The 14,129-nt window shown below is 41.0% G+C and overlaps 1 protein-coding gene across 4 annotated transcripts in view; it reads left to right on the top strand.

The window, feature by feature from the left end:
• Positions 1-14,129, top strand: part of SEC24B (SEC24 homolog B, COPII coat complex component) — a 667,989-nt gene that overhangs the window by 129,041 nt on the left and 524,819 nt on the right. For all 4 annotated transcript variants that reach the window (XM_069241169.1, XM_069241160.1, XM_069241150.1 and 1 more), the window contains exon 8: positions 10,029-10,131. In XM_069241169.1, the coding sequence (XP_069097270.1) occupies positions 10,029-10,131 (103 nt within the window). The remainder of the gene's footprint in view (positions 1-10,028; positions 10,132-14,129) is intronic.

The following is a 14,129-nucleotide window of genomic DNA, read 5'->3' as shown; positions in this document are numbered from 1 at the left end:
TAGTTTGATTTGGAAAACCTTGAAAACGCTTTATTTCTCGTCGGTTTTGTTTCGATCGCATTGCAACCTCTATCGACACTTCGGTACTGTCGGAACAAACATTTCTACTTGCCCTTCGGGGCACGCGTGCCCAACTTGGGCCTCGTCGGGCCGACCGCGTGGAAACCTCATGGACCGGACTCCATTCTGAATCTGTCCTCGGTGCCACACTAAATTCCCTTATACAGACCAACACTTGGTCTGTAATCTTTGCCTTTCCCAAGACCATCAGGAAGAAAATTGCAAGGCCTGCACATCCTTCCGCACAAAAAAGACACTTTGGGACAGAAGAGCACGAAGGCTCGAGATGGCGTCAAAAAGCTCCAAAGATCTCGATGTCGAAGAGGAAGAGATCATGCAGACCGCAGTCCCCGTTCGAGGTTCGGACTCCGACCAGGATTCCGAGGAGGACAGACGGGTCACGGCAGGACAGCACGTGAGTACGCCTGCCCCTGTACCATCTAAACCGAAACATAAGGCCTTGGGGACGCCACTGCCAGAAGGCCATAGCTCGACCCGAAAGAAGACACCCGGTGACCAAACCCCCAGTTCGGCACCGAAAAAGGCCACTCCTCCGAAGCCATCGTAGTCGAACCGAAGCTCTGTCTTTGACTCGAGCAAACAATGCTCTTCCTAGTCTAAATTTCAAAAATCCCTTTCGGAGCCGAGACCATCCACAACGCCATCTTTTTCAATACCGAAAAAGCCAGCTTCGGAGCCGAAAAGAGCAGGTTACACTGAGGAGCATGGACTTTCAAAAACACTTAAAGAAAGCCATAAAACCACTGAGGAGGACTCCCAAATACAGCCAATACTGGAAGTAATGGATGAAAGGCAAGCCAGGATTCATATCCATAAAGAAACTGGCAGAATTTTAACAGCACCTCCTCTAAAACCCAAGAGTATGTTAGCCTTTCAGGAGGATTTGGACACTACACAGCCTCCAGCTGCCAAAAACAAAGGAGAGACCTCCATCTCCTCATTTTTCTTCTCCTCATTCTCCTCCTCACTCTCCACACCTGTATATCTCTCCTACTACCAGTCCTACACCAATGCAGTCACCATCACATTCATTTGACTCGCAGCAAGACAATGTGGACCCATGGGATCTTTATGATCCAGACCCCATTCCGGACAATGACCCTGATTGCTATCCCTCTAAGCCTTTACCACCAGAGGATAGTACAGGCTACAATCAGGTGCTAGCTACGACGGCAACATACCATAGTGTCACCATGCACACTGAGCCGTTGGAGGACGATTTTCTCTTTAATACACTCTCTTCCACGCATACAAAATACCAGTCACACCTTATAATCCCCGGCATACTAAAACATGCTGATCAAATATTTAGCGAGCCTGTAAAACCGAGAATAATAATTCCTAGAGTAGAAAAGAAATACAAGCCACCTCCTTTTGATCCTGTCTGTATTACTCAGCAACTCCCTCCAGGCTCAGTAGTAGTAAGCGCTTCAAGGAAGAGGGCAAACTCAGTCGTCAGGTGATGCACCCCCACCAGACAAGGAGAGTAGGAAATTTGATGCTGCAGGGAAGAGGGTGACATCCCAGTCTGCCAACCAATGGAGAATAGCCAACTCACAGGTGTTGTTAGCTAGATATGACAGAGCCCATTGGGATGAGATGAAAGATATGATTCAGCGTCTCCCCAAGGAACAGCAAAAGAGGGCACAGCAGATAGTGGAGGAAGGGCAAGCCATCACCAACAATCAGATTAGGTCTGCCCTAGACTCAGCAGATACAGCAGCCAGGAGCATCAACACTGCTGTAACAATCGGGAGGCATGCATGGCTCAGGTCCTCAGGGTTCAAACCCAAAATCCAACAGGTAGTGTTGAATATGCCATTCAACAAAAAAACAGCTTTTCGGCCCAGAAGTCGACACTGCAATAGAAAAAATGCATAAGGATTCAGACACCGCAAAAGCGATGGATGCACTATACACCACACAATACAGGGGATCCTTTCGCAAACCCCAGTTTAGAAGTGGATTTAGGGCTCAAACTGCAGAGGCATCCACATCGCAGCCAAAGCCGGCCTACCAACCTCAGTACCAACGAGGTGGTTTAAGAGCACATATAGAGGGCAGTACCCCAGAGGTAGAGGGAAATATCAAACACCTAAACATGCCTCACAACATAGTAAACAGTGACTTGTTCCATTCCCTTCCAATCCACACCTCCCCTTTGGGAGGAAGACTGCAAAGGTTTCACACTTATTGGCTAAACATTACCACAGACAACTGGGTATTATCAATTATCCGCAATGGCTATTGCCTAGAATTGATACAAACTCCCCCAAACATTCCACCAAAACCACACAAACTATCCACAGAGCAAATCACTCTGTTATAGGAAGAAGTCAAATCTCTATTACTCAAACAAGCAATAGAACCTGTGCCACAAAATCAAGTAGGGAGGGGAGTTTACTCACTGTATTTCCTCATTCCCAAAAAGGATGGCACCCTAAGGCCAATATTAGATCTCAGGACCCTCGGTGTTTACATCCTGTCTGAACACTTTCACATGGCAACTCTCCAGGATGTTATTCCATTACATCAAAAACACGATTTCATGACAACATTAGACCTCAGGGATGCGTATTTTCATTTACACATCTATCCAGTGCACAGAAAACATCTCAGGTTTGTCGTTCAAGGAAAGCACTATCGAGGTGTTACCCTTTGGAATAACAACAGCTCCAAGGGTATTCACAAAGTGCCTAGCGGTAGTCGCAGCCTACCAAAGAAGACAACATATACATGTCTTTCCATATCTAGACGATTGGTTGATAAAATCAAACAGTCATGCGCATTACGTAATACAAACCCTGCACACGCTAGGGTTCTCAATAAATTACCAAAAGTCAGAACTACAGCCTGCACAAATACAACAGTATTTAGGGGCAATACTAAATACTCAAAAAGCACTTGCAAGTCCAAATATGCAGAGAATACAAGCATTCCAAAATATAATAGCATAGATACAGACAAGTCAACAGTACACTGTCAAATTTGTCATGACAATGTTAGGAATGATGGCATCATGTATTGCAATTGTTCCACATGCAAGACTAAACATGCAGCCCTTGCAACAGTGCCTTGCACAACAATGGTCACAAGCACAGGGTCAACTTCAAGATCTGGTGTTGATAGTGGTGGAATTCCACAAATCTAAACAAAGGGCGGCCATTTCAAGACCCTGTGCCTCAGACCATTATTACAACAGATGCATCAATGATTGGCTGGGGAGCTCACCTCAACAATCACAATATCCAAGGACAATTTGATGCCCAACACAAACAGCTACACATACATCACTTAGAGTTGTTAGCTGTCTTCCTAGCGCTCAAAGCTTTTCAGCCTCTTCTCATTCACAAGAATGTCCTGATCAAAACAGACAACATGACCACCATGTATTACCTAAACAAACAGGGAGGGACACATTCGTCTCAACTCTTCCTCCTATCTCAAAAAAATTGGATGTGGGCAATACACAACCAAATTCACCTGGTAGCACAATACATTCCAGGGATACACAACCAATTGGCAGACGTTCTCAGCAGAAATCATCAACAAACACACGAGTGGGAGATTCACCCTCAAGTACTTCAAAAATACTTTCAACAATGGGAACACCAGACATACATCTGTTCGCCACCAGCGAAAATGCAAAATGCCAAAACTTTGCATCCAGATACCCACATCCCCTATCCAAGGGCAATGCTCTATGGATCAGTTGGTCAGGGATATTTGCTTACGCTTTTCCCCCTCTCCCACTCATTCCATTTCTAGTCAACAAATTGCGTCAAAACACACTCAATATGATACTCATAGCACCAACGTGGGCACGTCAACCGTGGTACACAACACTATTAGACCTGTCAGTAGTACCACACTCCAAACTCCCAAACAGACCAGACCTATTAACACGAAACAAAGGGCAGATCAGGCACCCGAATCCCAACACCCTCAATCTGGCGATTTGGCTCCTGAGGTCATAGAATTTGGGTATTTACAACTACCATCAGAATGTATGGAAGTAATTAAGCAAGCAAGACAACCCACTACTAGACAGTGCTATGCTAACAAATGGAAAAGATTTGTATATTACTGTCAATCTAAAAAAAATTGCCCCTTTTACCTCATCAATACAAAATATTGTATGCTATTTACTTCATTTACAAAAATCAAATTTAGCATTCTCTTCCATTAAAATACATCTTACTGCAATTTCCGTATATCTGCAAAGTGTACAGCACAGCTCTTTATTTAGAGTTCGTGTTATCAAAGCTTTCATGGAAGGTTTAAAAGGCATCATTCCACCCAAAACACCTCCAGTTCCTTAGTGGAATTTAAACATAGTGCTTACGCGACTTATGGACCCACCATTTGAACATATGCACTCATGTCAAATGCAATTCTTAACATGGAAGGTTGCCTTCCTAATCGCAATTACATCATTGCGAAGAGTTAGCGAAATTCAAGCTTTCACTATTGAGGAACCGTTCATGCAATTACACAAACATAAAGTCGTACTACGAACTAACCCTAAAATTCTTCCTAAAGTAGGACCTTTTCTTATCAATCAAACAGTGGAACTACCAGTCTTCTTCCCACAGCCAGATTCTGTGGCAGAAAGAGCTCTACATACATTAGACATTAAAAGAGCACTAATGTACTATGTAGATAGAACAAAACCATTCAGAAAACCTAAACAGCTATTTGTAGCTTTTCAAAAACCCCATACTGGTAACCCCATTTCAAAACAAGGTTCAGCAAGATGGATAGTAAGATGCATCCAAACAATTTATGTTAAAGCCAAAAGACAACTCTGTTACTCCTATGGCACATTCCACAAGGAAAAAAGGTGCTACAATGGCCTTCTTAGGAAACATACCAATGGCTGAAATATGTAAGGCAGCTACTTGGTCAACACCACATACATTTACTAAACACTATTGTGTAGGTGTTTTAGCAGCACAGCAAGCCACAGTAGGTCAAGCTGTACTAAGAACATTATTTCAAACAACTTCAACTCCTACAGGCTAACCACCGCTTTTATGGGAGGACTAACTGCTTTGTAGTCTATGCACAGCATGTGTATCTGCAGCTACACATGCCATTGAACAGAAAATGTCACTTAACCTGTGTACATCTGTTCGTGGCATGTTCCGCTGCAGATTCACATGCACCCTCCCACCTCCCTACACTAGATGGCAGAAATATGCACAGCATGTGAATCTGCAGCGGAACATGCCACGAACAGATGTACACTGGGTAAGTGACATTTTCCATATATATATTCACTGAAAAAAAACAAAGGTTACAGGGACGTTATAGTTAGGCTTACATTGTAAACGTACAAAACCATAGAAATTGACTTGTTATAGTTATCTCAAGTAACTATTACTTGTGCTCTAAAGTAACTGTAACTCGCGCTGTCAGCATGTTTTTTCGTCAACGATTTTACTGCAAATATTACATTGATATCATCAATTAAGTTATCAAAGATGTCATGAGTGCTGTAATTTGTGGGGTAATTAGCAGTGCACGGCGAGGGCACGACTTATAGTTACCTTAGAGCACGAGCCCTACGAATCTATGAACGATCCAACAGTGGATGAGAACATGAGTTAATTACCTGTAACTTCAGTTCTCCAGTATTGTTATGTTTCATATAGTCACATGCAACCCACCTTCTCTCCTGAGAGTCTTCCCTTATGGCTAGGGATGTTATTCCCACTTGTACTAAAAAATCTTAGGGAATCACCCTCTCTTGGGAGTGATCTAGAGGGTGCTGTCATCTGATTGGTTATAGGTCAAGTTTGCCTTTTTATAAAAGGACATAGATATGTTATTAGAGAGACTGTTTATTGCCATTGGGGCCTATAGTAATTATATGTACTGCTATGTTGGTGTACCGTCCGACTCCCACTTGGACGACGGGGATTTTTCAAGCATGTGAATCTTTGAAAGATACCTATACTGGAGAACTGAAATTACAGGTAAGTAACTCATTTTCTTCTCTAAAATAGGCAAATTCTATACATTCATATATGAACACCATTCCTCCCCATATAGATAACTAGTATACAGATTTCAAAGTAATCCTGTAATAGTAGGAGTGTGTCGCACCAGCATTTAATAACACCCTCCACTCATGCAGATTTTCTTTCCACTATGGAAATAAGATGTTTGCAGTTACACAGGCATATGGGAAGTATTCAAGATTTCAATGCAAGATCCATTCATTAACTATTCAAGGTCCTACCACATGCTTCTGTGAGGAATCCAAATAATCTGACTAACTCGCAGCTGTTGCATCCCTAGCCTGAGATTTGTGGAAGATCATCTCTTCTTTGTCCATTCTGGGTGCAGAAGCAGCAAAAATTTATATTTCTTTTTTCACGGTAGACCACATTTCCTCATTTACCTCATTCTTGTGAGAACAGCGCAACCACTGTGGGCCACCATGTCTTCTCCCTGACACCTCTTGTATCACATGAGAGAGCTGCTGGAATGTTTCAGTGATCACTGGCTGCACTGCTATATCAGAACCAAAATCACTATAGGTCAGCTTTTTTATGAATATGAGCTGGCAGTGATTATCATACCTGATGTTTATTGTCTTCAGTAGAGCGAGACCATCTTAGTGAAAAGTGCAGTCATCGTGGTTACTAGCAGAGAAAACTTTATCTCTGAGTAGTCCATCTTTCTCTTTGTCTTCTTAGTTCTTGATTCATTTGTACCAGAAAGATAACACAACAATATTGAATATCAAGCAACATAGAGAAACAAGATTATGTGCCCTATCCAGGGAATCCTGACTCTGGCACTGGCTATGAAATTAGAACTCTGGGGCACATCATCCAGGAAATAAAAAGCACTACGGCTGATACTGATCAAATCGCTCCTGGATAGAACATGAAGTTGTTTTCGAGTTTAAATGTTATCGTCACAATTTTTGAGCCTTTGAAATTTCCAGAGGTCAACTTCTTTGCTACAGGAAACTATGCAAAATACCCAGAACGTACATCCAGGTTTCTATACCAGAGGTTTCTACGAAATACAGTGACACAAGTTTCTGGTCAAAGAAATTTCTTGATAGCTTTCCTTTCATTCTTCTGTTGTCCAGGGTAATATAGAAATTCAGAAATGTGTTCTCAAAGTTGATTTTGACCGTATCAATTTGGCTATGGCAGTAATTTACCTAGACCTTCTATGCCTATCATACCAATCATATTGGAGCTTGCTTTGTTGACAGGATCTCCCTTCCAGTATACTGGAAAACAGTCTATCCCAATCAGACTCCTTTGGGATTGGCAGCCTGGCATTTAAAGTTCTCCAATATGCACAGCTCGGTCTTCCAGATTTCAAGTAGATTCTGAAGCAGGAAAATAAACTTTTCATCATAAAGTGCAATGTCCCCAAGTAGAAGAGGTTTTTACATCTTGTGGTACACAAATAATACAATACCTTTACTGATGTCTGGAAGGAGCAATTATATGCCACATGTAATAGTGCCAGGTTGTTAGTATTTTTCTTTGTTGTTTCATTTGATAGTTATTGCTCTTTGTAAGAAGCACCTTCAAAGCTTCCTTTTCTAACTATATCTGTCATTATACATCTTTAAAATGCTTTAATAGGTTTTTTCAGGTGGATACTCCTTTCTCCAGATTCCTCCTCTATGAATATCCTGTAGGTGCTACACTGGCTTGCGAAACTCCTTCCGCAGTGATAGGTCTCTACGTCATCTGCTGGCACCATGCAGCTTCAGTTACCCATCCAGTGTGTAGTTACATTGGGACATTTAAATCAGCATTATGGCATATGTTTCTGGTGCTTCTCTACCATTCTCCCATCCAAGCTTGCGAAGAGGAATGGAGAGAGCACCAGTGACAACAACTAATACAGATATGAAACTTCTGCATATGAAGTGATCTTAATATTCACAGCACTAATTCTTCAAGGTAGGAGAGACAGTTGTGAGGAATTGCCCTGAAGATATGGTGTTCACCAGAAATAACGTAATGTAAAGTAAGTAACTTTTCCTTCCTCCCATTAGGAGACCAACTGGTTTTGGAATGTAATCATAGTGCTTTGTACACTTAATGTGGTATTTTTCGAACCTGTGCAGAAGTCTGATTTATCACATATTTTGAAAGTGACACTTCTTGACAGCTGTAACCGCTGGTAGAAGTACTATTGAAATTTAGGATGTGTCTTATGAATTTTCCTAGCTAAATAGTTTGGCTATCATACTGTCTTTTTGAAATGTTAATTTAGACATTAATTTGTACCTGGTGGTAGGTTTTGCTGTACTTTTACTAAAGTTAGAGCAGTACTTGAATGAATTGCTGTAAGGCAAGCTTTCCTTTAATGATCTATGAAACGTAAATAATTATTTGAGGCCTGTTCATTCTCTGGGGCATTTGTGTCTAACAGAGGTTAGCCAGATGGATAATTTATTGTTTAAGTCTATCCTATCAAAATGCTACCCATCTTTTTCTGGTAAAGCATAACACTTACTCTGCCAGGTGGAAAACTACTATTACAACTTTGTTTTGTAATATTAGGCTGCAAGACTTGTAACTGCAAGGACTTAATAAACATTGTAATTTCGTTCCAAATGTTATATTTTTCACCAACACCTTACAACCTTGGGATTAGAGAGAGAGATAATGGTCCGGACCTTAGATCACGCACATGACCGTAGACACACCAAGACTCTTTGCTGGATGAAATAATAACTGTGATTCTGTGCTTGATTTTTAAACACGTAAGTGCCAGGGCCCTTGTCAGGAGGGCACTGAAGGTTGCATCACTCCTTGCCAGAGTCAGTGCTGCCAATGGCATTACCAATACACGTACTAACCATCACGCTCCTACAAGTGTGACATTTCAGACCATTCCAGGCCCACAGACCTATAAGTAATTTGTAATATATATGAAATTATTAAATAACTCCTGTTGTGCTCATTTCAGAATTAGACAAACAGCTCCACCATATGACAGTTTGTCATAAGTGCCGTGTTGACAATTAGAGAGGATGTGGGGTAACTGCCAGAGCTGATTAAGTTGGGGTACTAGGTTTGAGTCTCGATGTGGGCTCAATGTCCTGTGATTCTAGGCAAATCACTCAATCTCCCCGGGCCTACTGAAAAATGAATGTGTCCTTGTGTAACGTAACTGGTGCTCATGTAAGGCGCTCCAATACCTTCAGGTCGAGTTGGCGCTATATAAAACTGCAAAAATATCAATAAAAATAAGTGCTGGTGCTGAGCACCGGAAACCACTGGCTCAAATGTAAAGCCATTGGGGGGTGGTCTCTTGTAGCTATATCATTTACAGAATTGGAGGGAGGGAGTCAAGGTTTGGAGGGTGGGTACACACAGAGAAAGAGCTTTCTGAAATGGTAGAAGGTAGCAAGCCAGCAGTTTTCAAGACTCCTCACTTTCATTTAGCTGGTGCTGTTGTAAGACTTGAAGGGACGTGCAGGAGAATACCCTTCAAGCTGAAGCACTGTAGGAACTTTTATAACAATAATATATAAATTGCTTTTATCTGAATTATCTGTCCCCTAAAATTTGATATAGAAGAAGTATAACTTTTACTGTAATTCCAAAAGAATCAGTCCTGTGCATTTGCAATTAAAAAATTGTTTCATGTCTTAAATCTGAAGGTGGAATTTCCTTTAAGGGATCATACTGGTGAATGAATGTGAATGTCCCAAAAACCCCAATATGTCCCAAAACCTCAGCAGACAAAGGAGCATTCTAGAAGGCCTGTTCTTGGTGATTATTAAAGATGCAAGACTGTAGAGAGACAACTGTTACTTTCTCTTCAGTGGGTGGCCCCTTTAATGTTTACATGCTTATTATTTTGCAAAGAGAAAATATTGTATAATCCACAGAATTATATTTAATAATTTAAACAAAATTAACAGATGTGTTTTCTGTGTTCCTTTACAGTTCATTTCGATGCACTTTGACAAATATTCCACAGACTCAGGCATTATTGAATAAAGCTAAACTTCCTTTGGGTTTGCTGCTACATCCCTTTAGAGATCTGACGGTAAGGCATATATCTATAAATTGTTCAGACAAAAAGTGTGTTTTCATTATTTTCCTAATTCATAAAGATTAGACTTGTGGCAGGGTAAATTACCCAACAACTTCATAATTAGGCAAACAAATATTCTGTTTCATAGTTGCTTCTTTTTTCTTTTTTTTTTTTTTAAAAATCTAAACTTTTGCTGGACCATTCTACAATATTAAATCCTGTTCCTTGCCAGGGAGGAGTAGAAGACTGGCAAAACAAAAAAACTAAAAAGTTAAATTGTGCTTCTTTTCATTAGAAAGCCAGTGAACCCCTCACACACCAGGGGAATGTCTTGTTTTGTATTTTTAATGCCTTAAATTTGTTCAATTTAATTTTCATCATTAGTTTGTAATGTATACTTCTGTCATGTTCTAAACAAGAAAGGAAAAGTAGACCTCCACCAAGGAGATGTTCATTAAAGTCATAAGCCTGTGCTTTATATCCTGGAGCGAAAAACATCTAAATATAAAAGTGAATAAAATCTGTAGAAAAAACAATCTGAAGAAAATCTATTTATGATCGCCTACCCACAAACTGCCCTAACCATTTTTTGAATGGTTTAAATAAGCCGTTTGTATTTTTAAAAAAATGTCAACAATCTTAGACGACTGAAAAGAAAAGATTTTTGTAAAAATTGCGCAAAGCAGAAAAGAGAACCTTAAGTAGCCAGCTAAGTTGAAGACCACAGAAACTCAGACTCCTCCTTTAACCCCTTCGCTGCCAGGCCTTTCCCCCCTCAGGTGGCAGGCCATTTTTTGGCTATTTGGGGCAGGGCGCGCTTAGGCCCTCATAACAGTTTGTCCACATAAGCTACCCACGCCAAATTTGCGTCCTTTTTTTCCAACATCCTAGGGATACTAGAGGTACCCAGACTTTGTGGGTTCCCCTGAGGGAGACTAAGGAATTAGCCAAAATACAGTGAAAAATTCGTTTAAAAAAAAAAAAAAAAAATGGAAAAAGGGCTGCAGAAGAAGGCTTGTGTTTTTCCCCCTGAAATTGGCATCAACAAAGGGTTTGCAGTGCTAAAATCACCAGCTTCCCAGCTTTCAGGAACGGGCAGACTTGAATCAGAAAACCAATTTGTCCACACAATTTTGGCATTTTATTGGGACATACCCCATTTTTACGATTTTTTGTGCGTTCATCCTCCTTCCAGTCAGTGACAGAAATGTTGGATCCCAGAAACCTAAACATTTCTGAAAAGTAGACAAAATTCTGAATTCAGCAATGGGTAATTTGTGTAGATCCTATAAGGCTTTCCTACAGAAAATAACAACTGAAATAAAAAAATATTGAAATTGAGGTAAAAAAAACAGCAATTTTTCTGTACGTTTTACTATGTAACTTTTTCCTGCAATGTCAGATTTTTGGAAGCAATATACCGTTACGTCTGCTGGACTCTTCTGGTTGTGGCGATATATAGGGCTTGTAGGTTCATCAAGAACCCTAGGTACCCAGAGCCAGTAAATGAGCTGCAGCTTGCAGTGGGTTTTCATTCTATACCGGGTCTACAGCAATTCATTTGCTGAAATATAAAGAGTCAAAAATAGGTATCAAGAAAACCTTTGTATTTCCAAAATGGGCACAGGATAAGGTGTTGAGTAGCAGTGGTTATTTGCACATCTCTGAATTCTGGGGTGCCCATACTAGCATGTGAATTACAGGGCATTTCTCAAATAGACGTCTTTTTGACACACTGTCTTATATTTGGAAGGAAAAAATGTAGAGAAAGACAAGGGGCATTAACACTTGTTTTGGTATTCTATGTTCCCCCAAGTCTCCCGATAAAAATGGTACCTCACTTGTGTGGGTAGGCCTAGTGTCTGCGACAGGAAATGCTCCAAAACACAAAGTGGACACATCACATTTTCTCAAAGAAAACAGAGGTGTTTTTTGCAAAGTGGTTACCTGTGGATTTTGGCCTCTAGCTCAGCCGTCACCTACGGAAACCTACCAAACCTGTGCATTTTTAAAAACTAGAGACCTAGGGGAATCCAAGACGGGGTGACTTGTGGGGCTCTCACCGGGTTCTGTTACCCAGAATCCTTTGCAAACCTCAAAATGTGGCTAAAAAAACACCTTTTCCTCACATTTCGGTGACAGAAAGTTCTGGAATCTGAGAGGAGCCACAAATGTCCTTCCACCCAGCATTCCCCCAAGTCTCCTGATAAAAATGGTTCCTCACTTGTATGGGTGGGCCAAGTCTTTGTGACAGGGAAGAGCCAAAAACACGTCGAAATTTAGTGGGAACAAAAGTGGCTCTAAAGCAGAAATGTCATCCCTTATTGTGTAATGCCCTTGCTATGGTAGGAAGAAGACTTGGACAAACCTTCAGGAGGTCTGCTTCATTTGTCTGCCAAATTCTGATCCCCATAAAGATAGGCATCGCTACAGGAAGATGTCCGGAAGAACTTTAAGGGGCTGGAAAAAGATCTGCATCCATGGCTTGCAAGAAGGCCAGCACAGGCATCTGCAGTTGACTTCAAGGAGATCACAGGCACATGGGGAGGGAGCCCCCCTCTACTACTTACCCCCTCATCTGTCTCCTAGTGTTTAAAAAGATATCTCATCAAGTAAAATAAAGATGCTCCCGTCCTATGTGGAGATTCATGACGTCTAAGACCTTAAGATCTATGAACACCTGGAAGAGAGCTGTGGATTTTTTTTTTCTCTAGTTTTCTGAGCGGAACGATTGTCTTGATACCAATTGTACTTGCAGCACTCTGGCCCCACATGTGTTGGCACTCTAACCTTGGAAGTGAAACTGCTATGCATGCCCATCTTATTTTATAGCAAACATCAGTTTTTCCATCTGGTGTCTTCCAAATGGAATTGATCTACTTGCCAAGATCAAGGTTAATACCTCATCATAATCTTGCTAGATCATGTCTGCCACAAATGTGCTCATCTGCATTTACATCCTGTTTGAGGAATATCAATACATATGTTTTTGTCATTCCAGTCTTTTTAATATTTCCCAATGGTCTGTGTAATAGGTTTCCACCACCCTGACACTTGCTCCTGTGTGAGTACTGAATGTGGCGTTCCTGCATGTGCTGACATTTCCACTTTCAAACTATCTTTGTGTGTGTATATATAGCTGTTGAAGTAGCTTGTGCATGTGGTACACCACAGCCATTTTCCACAACATAAACATATAATTAATTCCTATATATTTCACAGGTGTTAGGGCTTCAACTCTGACATTTTTCTTTGTCAGCCTCCATTTTGCCAGAAATTGTTATGTTCACCCTGTCTGCTTTAAAGTAAAGTGAGCTCCTATATGTTCTGTTAGTCACTTGTGGAGTGAGCGAATGTGGGGAGTAATAACCAGTCTACACCCTCTTGAACAGTCAAGAACATCATCTAACCATATTTAAATAGAGACCAAGAGGGTACATATATGCTTGATCTTGTCACAGCAGTGATCAGACATTGAAGGCATTCTTCACGTTCTGCCTAGTAACCAGCAACATTTTACTGTAGCATTGAAAGTCCCTAAGAGTGGTGGCCACTTGACATCATGCTCTTATGTTCCGACACATAAGCTTTGCTTTGCTGTACAGGAAACCTGTGTGACGGGTCTCCAGACGTGTTCTCAATATGATTGTGCATGTTGATTACCAGCAGAGTGCTAGTAAGTACTATTTCCAAGTGTCCCAGACAACTGGCTTAACTTGTATCAAGATTGAAGCATTAGTAAATGTGCCATTTACTCCATTATTAGAACTTTCATAGATTCACATGCTTGAATCATTCCCGGTCGTCGAGATAGGGGTTCCCGGTACCTTAAAAAAGATAATTTCTCCATAGACATAATAATAATTGCCTAAGGCCTTACTCATAAGTAATCTATCCAAGTCATTATGTAAAAAAGGGCTAAGCTTTAGAGTCCACCAATCAGATGACCCCACCCTCTAGAACCCTCATGAGAGAAGCTCCAGTCCCTCACATTTCCTAAGCACGTGCGT

The sequence above is a fragment of the Pleurodeles waltl genome, chromosome 1_2, assembly GCF_031143425.1.
Source record: "Pleurodeles waltl isolate 20211129_DDA chromosome 1_2, aPleWal1.hap1.20221129, whole genome shotgun sequence".
Lineage (NCBI taxonomy): Eukaryota > Metazoa > Chordata > Amphibia > Caudata > Salamandridae > Pleurodeles > Pleurodeles waltl.
Note: the sequence above shows the minus strand (reverse complement) of the source record. Positions and strands in the feature narration are given on the sequence as shown.